Source organism: Hemiscyllium ocellatum, chromosome 2 (assembly GCF_020745735.1).
Source record: "Hemiscyllium ocellatum isolate sHemOce1 chromosome 2, sHemOce1.pat.X.cur, whole genome shotgun sequence".
NCBI lineage: Eukaryota > Metazoa > Chordata > Chondrichthyes > Orectolobiformes > Hemiscylliidae > Hemiscyllium > Hemiscyllium ocellatum.
Genome location: NC_083402.1, coordinates 74,595,295 through 74,618,762, shown reverse-complemented (window position 1 = coordinate 74,618,762; position 23,468 = coordinate 74,595,295). Strand labels below are relative to the sequence as shown.

At 42.1% G+C, this 23,468-nt stretch overlaps 1 protein-coding gene across 1 annotated transcript in view; it reads right to left on the bottom strand.

Annotated features, from left to right (window-relative positions):
* LOC132827943 (sorting nexin-24-like) overlaps positions 1-21,921 on the bottom strand; it is a 172,640-nt gene extending 150,719 nt beyond the window's left edge. The window contains exon 1 of the mRNA XM_060844792.1: positions 21,665-21,921. Within this exon, the coding sequence (XP_060700775.1) occupies positions 21,665-21,736 (72 nt within the window). The 5' untranslated portion in view covers positions 21,737-21,921. The remainder of the gene's footprint in view (positions 1-21,664) is intronic.
* Positions 21,922-23,468: the final 1,547 nt, after the last annotated feature.

Genomic DNA, 23,468 nt, shown 5'->3' with positions numbered 1-23,468 from the left:
TTTCAAATATTGTAACCTCCAAAGCTACAAACTCACAGCTATGAAATGAATTAAGTTTGACTGTTCTTTTTCAGCCAGTGCATACAAAAAGGCTAATTGCCTCCTGTGTTTTTAATTTCAAAACATCATAAATAACACAAACTGCAAGCATTAGCAAATTGCTAAGTGCTGACTGATCTTGTCACTATTGATCTAATAGCCTCAAGCCTGTGCGTATATTACAAAATTGGCTACTTCAGTTGCAAGTTCACTTCAGCAAAGCGCCAGTTTGAAGTTAACAAAATGTTCGTATTTCTCCATAGTACCATTCAAAGGTCAGGGCCTAGTTCACATAAACCGTGAACTTTAATGTCTCTGTGCCTTAACCTAATAAACACACAGCTCAGGATTTATGATGGCTACCAGTATTACAGGGCTAATTCAGGTTTTGGCTATTCTGGGTCTGGGTCTAATTTCATTTTCACGAAGACGTTTATCCTTTTTAACTGAAGTATTGCTAAACATATTTAATGCCTTTACTCAGATTCCTTCACTTTTGTCCTCTAATGTCTCTTCCATGTGGTTCTTTCATCTAATCTCTCTTCAGCAATGACTTTGTCTTTCCTTCATGTCTCATCATGAAGCCACTCATCACTTCCCTGTAACTTTTCAGCATCTGAACTGATGTGTCCTTCTGCTCCAAACCATCAGATTGGATTCCCCCAAGTTTGCCCTTATGGGAGTGTCACAAGCAGAGGTAGTGTTTGTTACCCACTCCTAACTACCCATGAAATGAGTGGACTGATGAGCCATTTCAGAAAGCAAATAAGTCAACCACATTGCTGTAGATCAAGAGTCATATGTGGGCCTAATCAGGTAAAGACAGCAGATCTCTTTCCCTAAAAGGCATTAATGAGCCAGTTGCTTTGTTTTAAAAAAATTCAATCATGTGGTTCCATGTCTATTAATGAGAGAATTATTGATGAATTGAATTTAAATTCCACCATCTGCCACGTGAGACTTGTTCAGTGATTGAAATGAGTAACCCAATGATGTTGCTGTTATTCTATCAGTGCGTGCATGTCATAAATGAATTTGCAATGAATAGTGTTTTTAACATGAAATAATATTCTAAAGTACTTCAACTAAGCTTAATTATATGCACTAAGTCGGCTATTTAGGCCCTCAATGAAATCATGAATGAACTAGGTCTGAGTTGCAAACAGCCACCTTTGTCTCATATACTCGAATCCATTTGGTTAATAAACAACTCTACTAATCGCTTTTAAAGTTAACAATTGATCTATGATCAATTGGTGTTCCTGAAAGGGAGTTTGAAACCTCTACTACCCATTACATGTAGACATGTCACCCAATATCATTCAAGGAAGGTCTAACTTTAAATTTTAGACTTGGGGGACAAATCTTATACCCCCAAGTCAGCACAACACATTCCAATCTATCCTATCTGGTCCCTCTAATAACTTGTAAGCTCTGATAAAATAATCTCTTGATTAAATAATCTTATAAATTCTCTACCAGTTTGTGTAATCTTTACTCAGTTAATCTGGTACATTTATTCTGCATTCCTTTCAAGACCAATGTATTTCCTCGAGGCTTGGCATCCTACACCCTTAGTCCTGCAGGTGTGGCTTAATTAGATTCTTGCACTGTTACAGCATGACTTCCACCCACTTGCATTTTAATCATCTGGAAAAAGCAATTTAAATTTTGGGCAATTATAAACTTCCAATGTTTGCAGCTTCTTATCATTTTGAATCCAAAAGACAATAAGAAACAGGAACAGCAGCAGGCCGTTCGGCCCCTCGAGCCTGCTCTGCCATTCAATAGGATCATGCTTGATCCAACATTCCTCACATCCACTTTGCATGCCTTGTCCCCATAAGGTTTGATTTCTCCATTGAGCAAGAATCTATTTCAGGCTTAAGTGTACACAAGGACTCTGCCCCAACAGCTCTCTGTGGGAGTTCCAACAACTCTCATCCCTCAGAAGAAATTCCTCCCCGTCCCAGTCTTAAATTGGCACCCCTTTATTCTGAGACCATGCAGTTAGGTCATAGACTTTCCCATGATGGGAAACATCCTCTCAGTACTTATCCTGCCAAGCCCCTAAGGAATCCTATGTGTTTCAATGAGATCAGCTCTCATTTTTTCAACTCAAACCCAACTCACGTCCCAACCTATTTAGCCTTTGCTGAAAGAGCAATCTCTCCCTACCAGGGATCATCCTAGTGAACCTTCTTTGAACTGCATGCAAGAAATAAGGGGGGGCAAAACTGTTCACAGTGGTCTCACCAGCACAGTGTAGAGTTGCAGTAAGATTAAGATTAGATTAGATTCCCTACAGAGTGGAATCAGGTCCTTCGGCCCAACAAGTCCACACCGACCCTCCAAAGAGTAACCCACCCAGACCCATTCCCCTATATTTACTCCTGACTAATGTACCTAACACTACAGGCAATTTAGCATGGCCAATTCACCCAACAGGCACATCTTTTGAACTGTGGGAGGAAACAGAAGCACCTGGAGGAAACCCAAGCAGGCACAGGGAAAATGTGCAAACTCCACATAGACAGTTCCCCGAGGCAGGAATTGAACCCAGGTCCCTGGCACTGTGAGGCAGCAGTGCTAACCACTGAGCCACCACGCCACAGTAAGACTTCCCTATTGTTATACTCCAACCCCATTGAAAAAAGGGCCAGTATTGCATGTGCCTTCCTGATGCACCTATGTGTTAGCTTTCTGTATTTTTGCAAATACTCTCAAGTTCCTTTGCTTCGCAGCTTTCAGCTATAGTAGTGTATTATTAAACTGGAGGAGGTGCAGAAAAGATTTACAAGGATGTTACTGAGACTGGGGGGTTTGAGCTATAGGGAAAGGCTGGGACTTTTTTCTCCTGGAGCATCGGAGGCTGAGGGGTGACCCTATAGAGGTTTATGAGAGGCACAGATGTGAATAACAAAGGTATTTTTCCCAGCGTGGGGAAATCCAAATCTAGGCAGCATAGATTTAAGGTGAGAAGGGAAAAATTTTAAAGGGACCCGAGGGGCAACTTTTTCCACACAGAGGGTGGTACGTATGTACAACAAACCGCCAGAGGATGTGGCAGAGCCAAGTACAATTCCAGCATTTAGAAGACATTTGGACAGGTACATAATTAGAGAATGTTTAGAGGGATACAGCCGAATGAAACTGGTTTAGTTTGGGAAATCTGGTCTGCGTGGACAAATTGAACCAAGGGGTTTCCATATACAGGTTTTAACTACCCAAGTATTAAGTGGGCTAGTTTTCATGTGAAATGAATGGAGGGCCAAAAATATTAAACCTGCATTCAGAAGAACATCTTTCTAAACTAGTACATAGAAAGCCCATAAAGGCAGAGAGCAGTTCTAGACCTAATATTCAGAAATGAGCCTGGAGTTGGTGGAAGACACATCAGTGAGGGAGCGTTATTAAGATAATGATTTAGGATAGATAGATAGATTTAAGATAGTTTATTATAAAACATGTATACTGGCAAAAGGTTAAATTTCACTGAAAAAATTTGGTCCAAATGGATTGGGAGCAGCTGTTTGTAGAAAGAATGTGTCAGAGCATTGAGAAACATTCAAAGAGGAAAGAGGAAGAATACAGGGCAAATATGTCCCCATAAAGAGAACGGTTGGGTCCAAGACTGGAGAATTCTGGGTGTCAAAAACTACATGTTAAGTTTGAAAAATGATGAAGCGTTTGGCAGATATTGAGGGCTCAATATGTAGAGAAGTTCAAAAAGCATATGCGGGGGGGGGGGAGTGAAAGCCTTAAAAGGAAATTAGGAAAACTAACAGAGGACATGAGAAAGCATTGGTGGGTAGAAGAAAGGAAAAGAGGGTTTTCAGAAAAATATATGTAAAGATTAAAAGGTTATTAGGGAAAAAGTGTAGGGACCATGAAGGAAATCTGCGCATGAACCTAAGAGATAGGGGTGGTATCTTCAATGAATACGTTAAAAGTCAGTCTTCATAATGGAAAAGGAGGACACAGGAATAGACATCAGCGTGAAGGACTGTGAACTATAAGAAGAAATTAACAGAAATACAGCTGGTACCAGCAGCCTTAAAAGTGGATAAATCTGCAGACTGGATGAGATGAACCCCAGGCTGATGAGGGAGGCAAGATATCAAGGGCCCTGGCAGTAATTTCTGCTCATAGGTGAGGACTGAAGGATTGCTAATGTTGTCCCATTATTTAAAAAAAGGGATAAACAGGAAATTACAGGTTAGTCAGTTTAACCTTGGTATTGGAGAAGTAATTGGAAAAAATGAGGGACAAAGAATATATCTGCAATTGGAGAAAGACAGATTAATCAGGGATAGTTAGTATGCATTTGTTAAGGATCAGGCATGTTTGACAAATCTGATCAAAATTTTGAGGGGGCTAACCATGAGTGTGAATGAGGGTAATGCATTTGATGTGGTCTACATTGACTTCAGCAAGGTTTTTAATAAAGTCCCTCAGGCAGACTAGTCAGATGGAAAGAGCTCATGGGATCCAAGTTATTGGATTCAAATTGGCAAGAGGCAAACAGCAGAGGGTGACAGTAGAGTGATGTTTCTGTGCCTGGAATTCTATTATCAATGGAGTTCTGCAGGACTCAGCGCTGGGTCCCTCGTTTTGTGCTGTACACTAATGGTTTGGACTTAAATATTGGACTTAAATATGTGCAGTTGACATGAAAACAGAGGGTGGAACATTGTAAGGAGACAGATATGAACAGATATGCAGGGGAACATTCAACAGATTGGATGGGTGGGCAGAGCAGTGATAAGTGGAATTCAAACAGAAAAATGAGCAGTTTATATACTTGGAATGGCTGAGGAGGCAAGGAATTATGCTATGAATAGTCAGATACTGGAAAGTACCAAAGATGAGAGGAACCTTGATGTGCATATCCACAGATTCCTAAAAGGTAGCTGGGTAGGTAGGTAAGGTGGTTAAGAATGCATATGGGATACTTGCTTTTATTAGCCGAGGCACAGAACACAAGAGGTCGAAGGTTATTCTGGAATTGTATAAAACACTTGGTTTTAGGCCACAACTGAGGTCACCATGAAGTATAGGAAGGACATAATTGTACTATAGGATGCAGAAGAGATATACCAGAATGCTGCCTAGGCTTCAGGAGTTCTAAAGTGAGTAAAGATTGGATAGGCTGTGGTTATTTTCCTTGGAGCAGTCACGTTTGAGAGGGTGCCAAGAGAGGTTAGAAGATTCTGAAGGACAGAGATAGGTTAGATAGGAAGGCACCTTTTTCCCACGAGTCGAGAGATCAACAACCAAAGGGCATAGATTTAAGGTAAGAGATAGAATGCAAAGAGCAGAGCTGACGTGGGTGTTTGGAAAGGGTGGCTCAAGTCAGAAACTATTATAAAGTTTCAGCAATGTTTAGATATTAATTTGCATTCCCTTGGTCCTAGGGCTACAGGGCAAGAGCTGTAAAACGTTATGACAACAGACCTGTGCTCACCAGCACAGACAACTGGCTGATCAGCTTCCTTCAGTACTAATCATCTATGATTATACAGGCAATGTATTGCAGCCACAGTACATGGCAACCACATCAGTTGTAATTACCTGCTTCGGCTCAGGGTCAAAGAGCTGAAGTCCAAGCTAGCAATACTGAGATGTACCAGGGACAGGGATCATTAGTATGACTGAAAACAAAAATTGCTAGAACTCACAGCAGGTCAGGCAGCATCCACGAAGAGAGCACAAGCTAATGTTGAGTCTACATGACTCTTCACCAGAGCTGACAAAGGGTATCTTGACATGCTGTTCCAGAAAGATAGGTCATCTGATTTTGTCAGTATTCAGAGACAGAATGGTCTGACTCTGAGCGAGAAACCTAAAGGGGTTAAGAAATTAGAAGTGGAAGAACTACAGCCCTTGCAATTGTTCTAGAGGTTTGATGTTCTTGCAGCTCATGTTGATGAGAGCAGGGGCTTAACGGTAATGTCACTGACTACAAATTCCCAGATTAATGCTCGGGGCACGGGAGTTGAAATCCTAGCGTGGCAGTTGTCAGAAATTGCATGAAATAAATAAGTGTGGAATTGAACTCCAGTGGTGACCATGAAACCACAGTTGATTGTCATAAAATCCCCATCTGCTTCACTAGTGTCATCTACCTGGTCCGGTTTACATGTGATTCCTGATGTGGAGAATCTGAACTGTCCTCCGAAGTAGTGTGGTCAGTTAGTCAGCTTAATGAGCCACTAAAGAAAATGTCTAAAAAGGAACTAAACTGGATGGACATAGGCACAGAAATGACAATGGCAAACCCAGCCCTGATGATTCCACAAATCCATTTTACAAATATTTATGGACTTGTGCAATAATTTGGGAAACTATCCTACAGGCGAGTCAAGCAACAGCCTTCGAAGACATACTCACTGAACTATATTTTGTAGCCAACATCTCAGACATCACTAATCACAATTCCTAAGTACATGCTATCTGACTGGTAGGATAGACCCACCATACAGTGGTTTAAAAAAATTTGGGAATGAGTTGCCCATGGGCAAGCATGCGCATAGAGATCTTCTGATAATACACATTAGCACACTCCCACTCACTATTTTTAGTCCAATTGGCGGAAGCACAGAGAGTGGCAAGGGTACAGAATGTACTCTGGATGGGGGACTTCAACATCTGTCACCAACTGCACCTCTGACTGTGCTGGCAGAGTGCTAAAGGGCGTAGCTGCTAGACTGTGCTTGCAGCAGATAGTAAGGCAACCAACAAGAGATAAATAATCTAACAGAGCGCAGTTTGCAAAGATGACAGAGGGGCACTATGAGGCAGCAGTGCTAGCTACTTAGCCACCACGCTAGTCCAGTAGTCGTGGCCTACAATAGGATTAAGGACATAGGTACTATTAGAAAAATGTTCTTCTGAAGAAGTATAAAAAGTTAAGTGCTAAAATAAAAAGCTGAACCTCAAAAGGTAGTAATTTCATTATTACTTGAGCCATGTGCGAATTGGCACTGGATGTCAATATTGTGGATTATATAGCCATCACCTTTTTAAATCCACGCTGGTCTACTCTGATCAGCTGAAAACTTTTCATGCTGTTCTTATAGAATTTAGTAATTTCCCAACAGAGTTTTCAGCTGATCAGAGTAGATCAGCGTGGATTTAAAAAGGTGATGGCTATATAATCCACGATATTGACATCCCTCAGCATTTCTTCTTGTATACAGTACTTTTTTCTTATGTTGTGACTATTGTTCATGAGCAGTAAATCATTCCTATCAGTGACTTCTTTGCCCAACAATTTCTTATCTCCATTTAAATCAATTCTACAGCTTGATCTTCTGAACTAAGACCATCACTAACTATTGCCTCAATACCATCTTTTAATCAAGAGTTCTACACCTCTAACTTCTGAGCTCCCTATTCTTCTTGAATATCACAGACCCCACAATTTTCAAATCTAACTTCATCCAGTTACCTGCAATGGTGTCAGATCACATGCATGACCAATTCATTTATTTTGTTATGAATACTTTACATTCAGATATGCAGACTTTTTTTTTGTTACTTTTGTATTATATAGTTTTTTTTTTAAATCTGCCATTCTCTGACCTTCATTTTCCCTGAGTAGTAGGTTGCTGTCCAACCTTGACTCTCTCTTGAATTATTACATTTAGCCCAGCTTGATCCCTCATCCTCTCCTTGTTACATGTAAAGCTCTCTCTATTTCCCTAGTTAAGAGCTTGCAAAACTGTCAGTCACAGCACAGTTTGGGTGTAAACTGCTTCAATAATACAGATCCCAGATTCCACAGTATTGGTGCCAGTGACCCATGAACCAGAATTCACTTCTCTTTCAAGAGCCTTTGAGCCATATATTCGCTTCTCTAAACTTACTCATCCAATGCCAATTCACACATGGCTCAATTAATAATGAAATTATTACCTTTGAGGTTCAACTTTTTATTTTAGCACCTAACTTCTTATACTTCTTCAGAAGAACATTTTTCTAGTAGTACCTATGTCCTTAATCCTATTGTAGGCCACGACCACAGGACTAGCTTGGTGGCTCAGTGGCTAGCACTGCTGCCTCATACTGCCAGATACCTGGGTTTGATTCCAGCCTTGGACAACTGTCTGTGTGGAGTTTGCATGTTCTCCCTGTGGCTGTGTGGGCTTCCCTTGGTGCACTGTTTTCTGCTCACAGTCCAAAGATGTGCAGGTTAAGTGAATTGGCTATAGTAATTGCGTAGTTAGAAGGCAGGATCTGTGGGATGCCCTTCACAGGGTTGGTGCAGACTTAATAGACCAAATGGCATCTTTCTGCACTGGAAGACTTTTATGTTTCTATTCTCCCCTTTTCACTGCAGTTCCTCTCCAGAACACAGAGGATATCCCAAATCCTGACAGCAAGCAGACAACACATCCATCTGCAATCACGTGCAATCCTACTTTAAATGGTTAATACTTCACATCTGGATACCTTTCACTATGCCCCACAAATAAATTATTTTGACTACATGCCAGCTTTTATTGTTTCAATCAAAACATATTACTTCACATTTAACCACAGAACCACTTGTCGCATATTTGCTCATTCCCAGTCAGACTATGTCATCCTGCAGTTGTTTTCAAATAATGCTCCATTATCTTCAAATATTTATGATTACTCCCTACCAAATCAAATCCCTTGTCATGTCAAATAATTGCATATTTGGGAACTGGATTTATGTTAATCGCTGTGTTCTATGTTGCATTCAATACTTCTACAATGATAGAAATAGGCCAGTCAGTTTGTTCATGCCAGTTCTCTACAAGGGCAAATGAGCTTGCCTTATTCCCCAAATATCTTCCATTACCGTGCAAATTTGAATTTTCTGGTGTTTACTCAGTTCCCTTTTAAAAACCATGATTAAACTTGCAAGAAAAACAGGAAGTGCTGGAGAAACTCAGCAAGTCTGGCAGTGTCTGTGGAGACAGAAACAGAGTTAACGCAGACTCCAATGATTCCTCTTTGAAAGCTGAAAGAAAAGTTATACCAGACTTGAAACATTTTTCTATCAGATCTCCAGCAGCTGTAGTAATTTGCTTTTATATTAAAAGTAGCCTCCACCAAATTTTCAGGTGGTGTATCTAAACTCCTAACCACTCACCTGTATAAGTAATTTCTCCCTGATACTGGGTTTCCTCTGCTTTGCTCCCCTTCCACGACTGGAACAATTATTCTCTAATCTGTTCAGACCCATCATGAATTTGAGTGCTTCTACAAATTCCTTTCAACGTCCTCTCCATTGAAAGCACCCCTGCTTCCCCAATCTTCCAAAGTAACTGAAAGCTCCTCATCCCTGGAACCACTCTTGTAAATCTTTTCTGGATAATCTCTAAAGTTTTCACAAGCCTCCCAAAGTGTGTGGTCCCACAATATGGAGTTCAGCCTAGCCAGCACTTTATAAAGTTGCATCAAAATGTGCTTGCTTTTGTATTACATGATTATTGTAAAATCTAGGATCATTTTGCCTTTTTAACCACTTTCTCAACCTGCCTTGCCACTTTGAAGGGCTTGTGTGGGGATCACCTCAGATCTCTTTGTTCCTGTATTGTCTTCAGAACTGTGCACTTCATTTTATCTTGTTGTTTCTTGTTCTTCTCCAAGATATATCGGCTCATATCCCTATACATTAAAGTTAATTTGCCACACATCCATCCATTCAACCTCAAACTCTTTCAGTATCCACCTTGCAAATTTTAAGAGTTTCAGGTTCTGTGTCATCTTCACACTTTGAAACTGTATTGTACCCCCAAGTTATTAATATATATTAAGGGGAACAGTAGTCAGAACACCAACGTCATATCATTGCATAGTTTGCTACAGCATGAAAAACAACTGTTCACCAACTCTGTTTCCTGTAACTCAGCCAACTTCTTGTCCCTATTGTCTTTTTATTCAACTTTGCTGGCAAGTCAGTTACATGGGCCTTAATCAAATGCCTTTAAAAGTCCATGTATAAGATAAGAATTTCATTATTCTCACATCAAAACCCAAAGCAAATCAATTAAACATATCTTTAACATATCTAAGTTGACTATCTCCAATTAATTCGTATTGTTTAAATTACGGTTAATTTTGACTTGGATTATAAGTTTAAAGGTTTTTGCACCACTGACATTAAACTAAACTTCCTGGACTTGTTGGGGCTTATCTATTATAAAAACAAAGTAACATTTGCAGTTCTCCAATCCCGAGACATCACCCATGCATCCAAGAAGTGGAAGATTCTGACTCCGCCCTTCCACAATTTCTTCTCTTCCTATGGCAAACTTCCATCGTATAAAATGAAGATTTGCGCAATGGGGTATCAACTCATTGAGCACCACCTTGTGCGGCCGAGACCTTCACGGCGGTCTCTGTCACATCTTCCACCTGTAGCAAAAGGGACATTCATCTGATCCACCACACTAGCCCACCTCAGTAACAGTACATGTTACCTGGACTGTTTTTTGTTTCCCAAAGTCTAATACAAATCATGAGGATGGTCATGTGTTAAATTACATTCTTTAAACTTACATGGTTTACAAATCAAATTAACATGTGCCTAAATATTTGGGAGGAATATTAATGCAAGCACCACAACTTTACTTCTGGAAAACAGACAGCTAACTCCTGACATTTTACTGCATTAGCAATCAAGCTCATTCACTCTGAAAGACTATTTGCTTCCAAAACATTTCAAAAAAGCTCCAATTAACTGAATCTGCCCTATAGACATGATGTTTGCAGTAGTGAAAAAGGCCATTTGGCACACTGGCATAGACTCAATACAGATCTGACTACAATAATCCCATTCTTCAGCTCTTAGCCTCTAGCCCTGGAAGCTGTGGCAAAGCGAGTGAATATCTAAATATTGCTTAAACGTTTCTGACTTGAGCCACCTTCTCAGGCACAAAGTTCCAGACTGTCTGGGTGATAGAGATTCTTCTCAATCACCCTCTATGTTCTCTTACCTTAAAATATATGATAGTGGTTATCGAGCCCTCTACAAATGGAAAAAAGTGTCTTCACATCCACCTTACCTCTGCCCCTTGTAATCTCATTCACCTCTGTCATGTCCCCATCAAACTTCCAAGGACAACAGTGGCAGACTATCGGATCTTTCCTCATAGCTCAGACCCTCTAGAACAGGCAGTATCCTTTTGTCAGACGCCTTCATGGCTGACCTCCATCAGGCAGGCTAGGTTTTGCACGTCCCGAGCAGTACCGAAGTGGGATTCTGCAGACAGGCAGCTAATGTGCCAAACAAGCGTGGCAGCAGCTGGGGCTTAGAGTGAGCCCAGATGATGGCAGCAGTGAGACAGCAGCCAGCAGCAAAGGATGGCGGAAGCGGTGAGGCAGTAGTCAGGGCCGAAGCCTTGCAAGTGGAAGCGAAGCCTAGCCTGCCTGATGGGAGGTCAGCCATGAAGGCAGCTGGCAAACATGGGCAGGTCTCAGCCCAGCGCAGGCGAAAGCCCTGTTTGGAGCATCTGCAGACTGTAAAGGACTGTCATGTTTGACTTTTTAAACTTTATCTCTATTTTTCTATTTTTATACTGAGAAGACTGTAGTGCTGAACTTTCTAAATTTAGTTACAGAAGTAGAAAAATAAAGAAATAAGATTTTGTACCCAGGTGCATTGTACCTAAGATGGCAGGGTGTGTGGTGACATTGAAAAGTGTACAATGTACTCTTGTACCCTGTACTTGAACACATGTGGCAATCAAATAATTTCTGCATATTGGTCCAGAACTCTTTGTTGGGTTTTCTGCTTAAAAGGTTCTCCTAGGTGTAATTTTAGAATTTTGCTCCCTCCTGACTTTACACATTAGTTCACATTTGAGTAGTTAAAATCTCATTATTCCTGTTCTTCTAAGAATGTCCGTAAAGCGTGATCTCACATTTAATGCTCTGTGACTGTATGGGGTCAGTAGTACAAGTTGAAAGCATGCCACTTTTGTGTTTTTTTTCACTTACAGTCATAGAGATATACAGCACAGAAACAGAACCTTCCATCCAACTCATTCATGCCAACTAGATATCCCAACCCAATCTAGTCCCATCTGCCATCATCCGGCCCATTATCCCTCCAAACCCTTCCTCATATTGTACCCATCCAGATGTCTTTTAAATGTTGCAATTGTACCAGCCTCCACCACTTCCTCTGGCAGCTCATTCCATACATGTACCCTCTGCATGAAAATGTTGCCCCTTAGGTCTCTTTTATATCTTTCTCCTCTCACCCTAAACCTATGCCCTCTAGTTCTGGATTCCCCCAGCCCAGGGAAAGGAATTTGTCTATTTATCCTATCCATGCCCCTCATGACTTATAAACTTTGTAATGCCCATATGGATTCATATGATGATCCTTCCAAGATATCATCCCTGCTCTTGGCTATAACTGATTGCTTGACCAACACTGTGACCTATTTACTTCACATCCTCTATCCTCCTCTCTCTCTCTCATCTAAATACCCTATCACTAGAAATGTTCAGCTGCCATTCATGTCCATCTTTTAGCCAAATCTCGGTCATAGCTATGAGGCCATAATGCGAGATGCCTATCTGTGCCCTCAGCTCATCTGCCTTATTCCTCAGGCTCCTTCCATAAGGATATATCCCACTTAGTCTTGCTCACCTCACTTTTTTCTTATTTAGCTTATGCTTCTTCTGCCTTCCAAAATCACTTTCTCATGTTTTAATTTGTAATTTCATGTTAACCTCTCTCCTTCGGTTTGTCAGGATCCCATCCCTCTGCCAGTCTATTTTAAACCCACCCTAAGAGTACCAGTAAATTTCCTCACAAGGATGTTGGTCCCATTGCTGTTCAGACATAACCTGACCAACATATACTGTCTCCCCCCCCTTCCTCAGAAATAGGCTCAATGCTTCAAGAATCCACAGCCATGCACCATCTCTCCAGCCACACATTCATCTGTTCTGTTCCTATACTCCCTTCTGTGTAGCACTGGCAATAATCTGGATATTACTAGCTTTGAAATCCTGCTTTTCAAATTCCTATCAAATCTCCTAAATTCTACCTCTATGTTTCTACCAATGTCACTGGGTTCACTTTGGGACCAATCTCTTCACTTTTCCCCTACAGAATGCCCTTTCATCATATCTTTCTGTCTGGCACTTGGGAGGTAACATATCACCCTGGCGTATGTTGATGACTACAAAAGCATCTGTTTACTGCAGCTCCTACCACTATAATGTATTACCCTTCCACATTTCTTCCTTCCCCACCACCCCGAGCAGCTGGACCACCCACAGTGCTATGGCCTTGGCTTTAGTTGTCTCTACAGAGCAACCATCAGGCAATTAGGTCTCACTACTGCCCTCACTACCTGCCTGGACCTAGTCTCCTTTATCTGTGTGGCAGTCACGCATTCCTTTGATGAGGCAGCATGGTGGTTCAGAGGTTAACATTTCTGCCTCACAATGCCAGGGACCCGAGTTCGATTCCAGCCTCAGGCAACTGGCTGTGTAGAGTTTGCTAAATTCTCCCCGTGTCTGCGTGGCTTTCCTCCGGGTGATCCGGTTTCCTCCCACAATCCAAAAGATGTGCAGGTTCGGTGAATTGGCCATGCTAAATTGTTCAGGGATGTGTTAGGTTAGGTACATTAATCAGGGGTAAATATAGACTATAGGAATGGGTCTGTGTGGGTTACCCTTTGGAAAGTCAGTGTGGACATGTCAGGCCAAAATGGCTTGTTTCCGCACTTTAGGGATTCTATGATTCGCTGTCTTCATTTCCTTAAGATGTGGGGTGATTCATGTCCTGAATCATGCTATCCACAAACCTCTCAGTCTCATGAATACATCACAGTGGCTCCAGCTACCGCTCATGCTGCTCTAACCAGAGGCAAGCACATCAAGGCTGCAGTTCACCAAGTGTGGCATCATGGAGCCCCAGCAAAACTAGAATCAGTGGGTATCAAGGAGCAAACTCTCCACTGGTTTGAGTCATAGCTGACACATAGGAAGATAGTTGTTGTTGGAGGTCAGTCATCTCAGCTCCAGGATATCTCTGCAGGGGTTCCTCAAAGTTAAAAATCACACAACACCAGGTTATAGTCCAACAGGTTTAATTGGAAGCACACCAGCTTTCAGAGCGACACTCCTTCATCAGGTGATAGTGGAGGGCTCAATCCTAAAACAGAATTTCTAGCAAAAATTTACAATGAGATGTAACTGAAATTATACATTGAAAAATTAATTGTCTGTTAAGCCTTTCATCTGTTAGAATGCAGTGATAATTTCAGTTAACAGACAATTAATTTTTCAATGCATAATTTCAGTTACATCACATTGTAAATTTTTACTATAAATTCTGTGTGTTAGGATCGAGCCCTCCACTATCACCTGATGAAGGAGTAGCGCCCCGAAAGCTAGTGTGCTTCCAATTAAACCTGTTGGACTATAACCTGGTGTTGTGTGATTTTTAACTCTGTACATCCCAGTCCAACACCGGCATCTCCAAATCGGGGCTCCTCAAGGTATTGTCCTAGGCCTAACCATCTTCAGCTGCTTCATCCAAGACCTTCCCTCCATCATAACATCAGCAGTGGGGATGTTCACCGATGATTACACAATGTTCACTAGAATCATAGAGACGTACAGCATGGAAACAGACCCTTTGGTCCAACCTGTCCGACCAGATATCCCATCACAATCTAGTCCCACCTGTCAGCACTTGGCCCATATCCCTCCAAACCCTTCCTATTCATATACCCATCCAAATGCCTCTTAAATGTTGCAATTATACCAGCCTCCACCACATCCTCTGGAAGCTCATTCCATACACATACCACCCTCTGCGTGAAAATGTTGCCCCTTAAATCTTTTTTATATCTTTCCCCTCTCACCTTAAACCTATGCCCTCTAGTTCTGGATTCCCTGATCCCAGGGAAAAGACTTTGTCTATTTATTCTATCCATGCCCCTCATGATTTTGTAAACATCTATAAGGTCACCCCTCAGCCTCCGATGCTCCAGAGAAAATAGCCCCAGCCTGTTCAGCCTCTCCCTATAGCTCAAATCCTCCAACCCTGGCAACATCCTTGTAAATCTTTTCTGAACCCTTTCAAGTTTCACAACATCTTTCCGATAGGAAGGAGACCAGAACTGCACACAATCTTCCAACAGTGGCCTAACCAATGTCCTGTACAGCCGCAACATAATCTCCCAACTCCTATACTCAATACTCTGACCAATATAGGAAAGCATACCAAAAGCCTTCTTCACTATCCTATCTACCCGCGACTCCACTTTCAAGGAGCTATGAACCTGCACTCCAAGGTCCCTTTGTTCAGCAACACTCCCTAGGACCTTACCATTAAGTGTATAAGTCCTGCTAAGATTTACTTTCCCAAAATGCAGCACCTCGCATTTATCTGAATTAAACTCCATTTGTCACTTCTCAGCCCATTGGCCCATCTGGTCCAGATCCTGTTGTAATTTGAGGTAACCCCCTTCGCTATCCACTACACCTCCAATTTTGGTGTCATCTGCAAAGTTACTAACTGTACCTCTTATGCTCGCATCCAAATTATTTATGTAAATAACAAAGAGTAGAGGATCCAGCACTGATCCTTGTGGCACTCCACTGGTCACATGCCTCCACTCTGAAAACCAACCCTCCACCACCACCCTCTGTCTTCTACCTTTGATTCTACCTTTGAGCCAGTTCTGTATCCAAATGGCTAGTTCTCCCTTTATTCCACGAGATCTAACCTTGCTAATCAGTCTCCCATGGGGAACCTTGTCGAACGCCTTATTGAAGTCCACATCAATCACAAGTACTGCTCTGCCCTCATCAATCTTCTTTGTTACTTCTTCAAAAAACTCAATCAAGTTTGTGAGACATGATTTCCCACGCACAAAGCCATGCTGACTATCCCTAATACTCCTCAGATACTGAAGCAGTCCATGTTCAAATGCAACATGAGCTGGACAGTATCCAGGCTTGGGCTGACAAGTGTCAAGTAGCATTCATGCCACACAAATGCCAGACTATGACCATCACCAATAAGAGAGAGATACATCGTCTAACCAAAATCCCATGACATTCAATAGTGTTGCCATGTCTGAATTTCCCCATTATTGACATCCTGGAGGTTATCACTGACCAGAAACTCAAATAGACTGGCCACATAAACACAGTGACTATAAGAACAGGTCAGAGATTAGGAATACCGAGATGAGTAACTCACCTCCTGACTCTCCAAAGCCTGTCCACCATCTACAAGGCACAAGTCAGGCGGATGATGGAATACTACCCACTTGCCTGGATGAGTGCAACACAAGATGCTTGACACATTCCAGGACAAGGCAGCCCACTTGATTTGCATCACATCCACAAGCATCCACTCCTTTCACCACCTATACTCATTGGAAGCAGTGCGTACTATCTACAAGATGCATTGCAGAAATTCAAAAAGATTCTCAGACAGCACCTTCCAAACCCACAATCATTTGCACCTAGAACAAGGGCAGCAGAGACATGGGAACACCACCACCTTCAAACCACTCACAATCCCAACTTGGAAATATGCTGCAGTTCTTCACTGTTACTGATTCAAAATCCTGGAATTCCCTCTCTAATAGCATTGTGGGACAACCCACAGCAGGTGGACTTCAGTGAAGGCAACACATCACCACCTTCTCAAGGGCAACTAGGGATGGGCAATAAATGCTGGCCAGTCAGCGACACCCACATCCCACAAATAAATTAAACCGAAATGTGCTCAAATTCCTCACCATATACAGATCCAGAAAGCAAGCCAAACCAAATCGGCTTCAGTATCAATGGATTTATAACCATGAAATTAAAACATTCAGTGACCCTGACAATTGCTGAATTGTACCTAACTAGAACGTATAACTAAAAGATCGTGGATATCAAATGTATAAACAAAAATAAACAATTTATTAATAATTAAACTTCAGCACAACACAAATGAATACAGGCAATCCAAAGAATATCTCCCACCTAAGCCCAGTCTTCTTTGAATATAAATCCTCACTCAGCGGCAGACTGACACACACAGTTGAGGGATCAATTAAAAAAGCAAATTTAAAAATGGCATTTGCAAGTTTAATAAGCATTTCAGTGATGAACACCAAGCCTTCATATAATCACTTGACGAAGGGATGTATTAGAGGCACATATCCTGCTTGTATTCTGAAGTCACCGAGCAATGCAAAATAGTTTCCACAGGTCTGTGGAAACCTTTACTTATTTGTTACACACTAGGGTTCTTTTCTCAGAACTTTCAACAAGTCGATAACTGAAAAATTATGTTAAAGCACAAAATCAAAAACAGTTTCCTAATCCAGCAGCTTCTGAAACAACACTACCTCCTGGCCGAAAACCCAGTCAGGGTCAGTTCACTCTTCATGTTCTCTTCCTTTTCAACATTCTGTATGGTTGGCCCAGCCAGCACTGGTTTTTCCTTGATTGACCAAAGCAGCATCCAACTAATTGCCAGTCCCTGAGCATAACAACTTCTCGGTGCCAAATAATCTATAGCAATCTCAGTGCAATATTTAACCTGCATTATCTTTTCAGAACAGTTTGCAACAGCAAACATCGGTCTTTTGTTCGCTTTGTTTTTTTTAAAAAGTAAGCTGTTGTTCAAAGTTCTATTTTAAACTGCAATTCATAGTTCCAAGACCAAACCTGCGAAAAATAAAGGGAAAATCAATTCAATTTATCAATTTTGCTTCCAATTTCCACCCTGCTCTCATCTTCACCTGGTACATCTCCAATTCCTCCTTTGCTTGCCTTGTCCTCCCTATTTCCATTTCTGGGGATAGGCTTGCCATTGATATCCACTGAAAACGCACTGACCCTTGTTACCTTGAGTATAGAAGCTCACATCCTGCTTCCTGTAAAGACTCTATTCCATTTTTCCAGTTTCTCTATGTCTGTCGCACCTGTTCTGACCATGCCACCTTCTGCAGTGGGAGCCTCAGAAATATCCATCTCTTCCCTCAACCAAGGATTCCCCACTACCATCATTGGCAGGGCCCTTAACCATATCCGATCTATTTCCTGCACCCATCTCTTCTCTTCTCTCCTACAGAAATGATAAAGGCCCTCCAATCCTCATTTCCTACATCATTTAGGGGCAGCACCATGGCTCAGTGGTCAGCACTGCTGCCTCACAGCAACAGGGTCCCAGGTTCAATTCCAGCCTTGGATGACTGTCTGTGTGGAATTTGCACATTCTCCCAGTATCTGTGTAGGTTTCCTCTGGGTGCTCCGGTTTCCTCCCACAGTCCAAAGGTGTGCAGGTCAGGTGAATTGGCCATACTAAACTGCAGTAAAATCGACGTTTCAGGCAAAAGCCTTTCATCTGGAATTTGCCCGAAACGTCGATTTAACTGCTCCTCGGATGCTGCCGGAACTGCTGTGTTTTTCCAGCACCACTCTAATCTAGACTCTGGTTTCCAGCATCTTCAGTCATTGTTCTTACCATGCTAAATTGCCCATAGTGTTAGGTGCATTAATCAGAGGGAAACGGGACTGGGTGGGTTGCTCTTCAGAGGGTCGGTGTGGACTTGTTGGGCCGAAGAGCCCATTTCCACACTATAGGGAATCTAATCTAAGGGAGTAGGTTTGCTCACTGAACTGTAGGTTTGATATCCAGACGTTTCATTACCTGGCTAGGTAACATCGTCAGTGGCGACCTTCAAGTGAAGCGAAGCTGTTGTCTCCTGCTTTCTATTTATATCTTTCTCCTGGATGGGGTTCCTGAGGTTTTGTGGTAATCACCATAGACCCCAGGAACCCCATCCAGGAGAAAGAAATAAATAGAAAGCAGGAGACGACAGCTTCGCTTCACTTGGAGGTCGTCACTGATGATGTTACCGAGCCAGGTAATGAAACGTATGGATATCAAGCCTACAGCTCAGCGAGCAAACCTACACCCTAAACCTCAACCTGAGCTACAAATCTTCACAAATCTTGCAATCTAATCTAATCTATTACCATCCACATTCAAATCATCATAAGCTGCCATGTCTGCCACATATTCCCCTCCCCTCCCTCATGAGCATTCTGTAAGAACTGTTCCCTCTGGGAAACCCTGGCCACTCCTACTTCACTCCCTACACATTCCTACAGCCCACTGCACCTTCCACTGCCCATTTACTTCTTCTCTCCTCAGTATCCAAGACTCCAGACACACCTGCCAGGTGAAGCAGCAATTTTCCTGCCCTTCAATCAATCTAAACAACTATATTTACTGCTCACAACAAGATCTCCCTTGCATCGAGGAAACAAAATGCAGACTGAGCAAACATTTTGCCAAACAATATGTTCTGTCTGCAAAAATGTCCCCAGGCTTCCAGCTGCCACCCTGTTCCCTGACGAACATTTCTGTCTGCTGCAGTGATCCAGTGAGGCTCAGGGCAAGTTGGAAGAAAAGCAGCTCATTTTCTACTTGGGAACACTGCAGCCTTCAGGACTCCAACATTGAGTCTGATATCTTCTTCTATGTCCTTGACCCACCCCCCACACCCTGTCATGATATGGGCTGCTTTCAGCACATCACAACCATTTTCATAACCAGCTTTTTTTTTCTCCTTGGCATATTATCACTCATTCCTTAGTCTGTCTCCCTCTCTCTCTCGGTTCTGTGTCCACCTATCCTCCCATTCCTTTCCCCACCCTCACCCATCTTCAGCATACATTCCACTTTTTGCTTTGCTACTGAATTCTCACAAACAGTCATTAGATGCAAAATGTTAACTCTGTTTTCTCTCCACAGATCTGCTGAGTTTCTGTTTTCATTTTAGATCTCCAGCGTCCATAGTTCTTTATTTATCAAAGAAAAGTAGTAGTCATAGAGATGTACAGCATGGAAACAGACTCTTTGATCAGACTCGTCCATGCAAACAGATATCCTAATTTAATCTAGTCCCATATCTCTGTAAAGTTGAAAAGTGTGGTGCTGGGAAAGCGCAGCAGGTCAGGCAGCAGACCAGGCATACCCGTCAAAACCCTTCCCATTCATGTACCTATCCAGATGTCTTTTAAATGTTATAACTGTACCAGCCTCCACCACTTCCTCTGGCAGCTCATTCCACACACACACACACACACACACGCCTCTGCGCGAAAACGTTGCTCTTTAGGTCCCTTTTAAATCTTTCCCCTCTCACCCTAAACATATGCCGTCTAGTCCTGGACTCTTCCAACCCTGGGAAAAGGCCTTGCCCCTCACTTTATAAACCTCCATAAAGGTCACCCCTCAGTCTCCAACACTCCAGGGAAAACATCCCCAGCCTAGTCTCAACATGACCAGTATTTTGTCCTAAATTAAACCATTCAAACTATCCTTTTCAACCACAAGCATAAATAAAAAATTATACTGCTAGTTATTTTTCCCACAGTACATGTGGTATAGATTGAAATTCTTCATCTTGTTTGACCAAGAGTGTTGATGGTAATGCAATATTTTATGGCCTTTTAATTACTGCTGTTTTATGTACCATAGAGTCATAGAAATGTACGGCATGGAAACAGACCCTTTGGTCCAACCCATCCATGCCGATCAGATATCCCAACCTAATCTAGCCCATCTGCCAGCACCCAGCCCATGTCCCTCTAAATTCATATTCCCATCCAGATGCTTTTCAAATGTTGCAATTGTACCAGCCTCCACCACTTCATCTGGCAGCTCATTCCATACATGTACCACCCTCTGCGTGAAAAAGTTGTCTCTTAGGTCCCTTTTATATCTTTTCCCTCTCACCCTAAATCTATGCCCTCTAGTTCTGGACTCCCCCATCCTAGGCAAAAGACTTAGTCTATTTATCCTATCCATGCTCCTCATTATTTTATAAACCTCCATAAGGTCACCCCTTAGCCTCCGACGCTCCAGGGAAAACGGCCCCAGCCTATTCAGCCTCTCCTTATAGCTCAAATCCTCTAACTCTGGCCTCTATAAAATAAAACACCTAATGTTTTGAACTGACTACCTCATTAAGCTTAAAAGCCTAAGAGCTGGTTTTACACATGCAAAAAAATTGCTACGAACTACTATCATATTTCTAACAAGCTGAATGTTACAGAACCTTTTCAGTGGAATTTGAGTAACAAGAAAATAAGACACAGCGCAGGTAGGTATTCAACGTCTTACAAACAAAAGTGTGTAAATTATTGATTTCATTGATGCTTGAACGCAAATTGACAAAACAAGTTAACATTTCCCTCCATCAGGGAGGATCGTCCAGAACAAGAATGGATACGACATTAACGTCACCAGAACAAAATCGTGGTAAACCTAACTTTTTCTCCCACTTGCAAGGACTGGACCAGACTTACAGAACACAGTTGTAACCTTTTTGTGTATCAGTGGAGAACGCTAGTGAAGCGCAAGAGTTAGACCAAAAACATGAAAGATTTAGAACTTGGTGCGAACCCTCAGCAAATGCCAGATCCTTATCCTCCCCGGGGTCCTTCCTGGGATTATACGCTTCATTGGCAGACGTGTGGGAATGAGCCGTACGTACGTGCAGGTAAGAAATGAAGGAAGAAACCCGGCTGCCAGTTTTTAATGATGTACTTTACTCTGCAGTGTTGCAGGAAAGAATCCGCCTTTCCTTACCGTGTATCCTCTTTCGAGATCGCTCTCCTCATATCTGAAAGACGGAATGGCCACTTCTATCATGTGGTGCATGGTGCAGAGGAGCTTCCAAAATAAGAAACCACAGAACCAAACAAAGTACTGCGATTGCTACTTTAAAAATATATATGCATATATGGAGAAGACAACCCACAGTGCCGTCTCTGTTCAGAAAGCCTCTTCCCGCCTGGATCAACACACTGACATTCGGGATCAGCCAAAAGCCATTTGCAACAAAAAGCCACGTGAACGTCTGCCTGCGTCACGTGATTCCGACGATGGAATGTTGCAACTCTGGCCGAGTTCCATTCCAGAGATTCTAGAACGCCCAGCGCTTTGTTCCGTGTGAAATATGTGCGTTTTATTCAGCTCTACCTCTGGGATTTAGTTTAAATTTAAAGAGGTTAGATTTCATACTACAGGACAGATTTGCAGTAGACAGCATACAGCAGTGATCAGTGAAGAAAAAGGAATTTGACTCAAGGCTGCTAAACCAGTATTAGCGACTGAGAGTGTACCTAAAATACCAGAGAATGAACGACACAAAAAGCAAATCTATAATATTATAACAAAATTTAAACACATCATCCAGAGAAACTTTTCTTAGAAATGGCGTTCTGAAATATTGTCAATTCATCTTTGAATCAAGAAATTCATATTCCCAGCTAAAGTAGTTGCATATTTCCTCATTCATTCTGATCCTTGATCCGAAATATAATTTATGTATCCTTGCTCCAGAACCACATATTGTTGATTCTTATTTCTCTTAGTTTTGTCTTTGGCACTTGCAATGCAAGAACAGGCAGCTCTACTTCTGAGCTTGAGCCAAGGTAAAAAAAAATCACAACACCATTTTTGCTGTATTATTTACCACAGTACTGATTTAACAGTTAAGCTCAAGCTGTAAGGAATGCTTTCCATATCTTTTTACTGCTTCAGGGAATGAGGGATGCTACAAAAGGATCGAGGATTACAGGCATGTGGCTCAAGCTCATGATTTGGAGTACCAGTGTTGTACTGAAGTGTACAAAATTAAAAATCATACAACATCAGGTTATGGTCCAATAGGGTTATTTGGAAGCACAAGCTTTCAGAGGGCTGCGCCTTCATCAGGTGGTTGTATGATGAAGGAGCAGTGCTCCAAAAGCTAGTGCTTCCAAATAAACCTGTTGGACTATAACCTGGTGTTGTATGATTTTTAATTTTGTACACTCCAGTACAACACTGGTACTCCAAATCATGAGCTTGAGCCACATGCCTGTAATCCACGATCCTTTTGCAGCATCCCTCATTCCCTGAAGCAGTAAAAAGACATGGAAAGCATTCCTTACAGCTTGAGCTTAACTGTTAAATCAGTACTGTGGTAAATAATACACAGCAAAAATAAAAGGTATACCTAGGCATTTCATGTAGTTATGGAATCTGTCATGCACCAGTTTCCTCATTTCTCCTCCCCGCCACCTTACCCAGTTCCAACCTTCCAACTCGGCACCATCTTCTTGAGCTATCCTGTCTGTCCATCTTCCTTCCCACCTATCAGCTCCACCCTCCTTTCCGATCAATCACCTTCACCTCCAACTTCAAGTACTTACTGCATTCTCAACTACCTTTCTCCAAGTCCCATCACCTCATCCCCCCCATTTATATCTCAGCCCCTATAGGCCATCCCCTCATTCCTGAAGAAGAGTTTATGCTCAAAACGTTGATGCTTCTGCTCCTCAGATGCTGCTGACCAGCTGTGCTTTTCCAGCACCACACTCTTCGACTCCGATCTCCAGCATCTGCA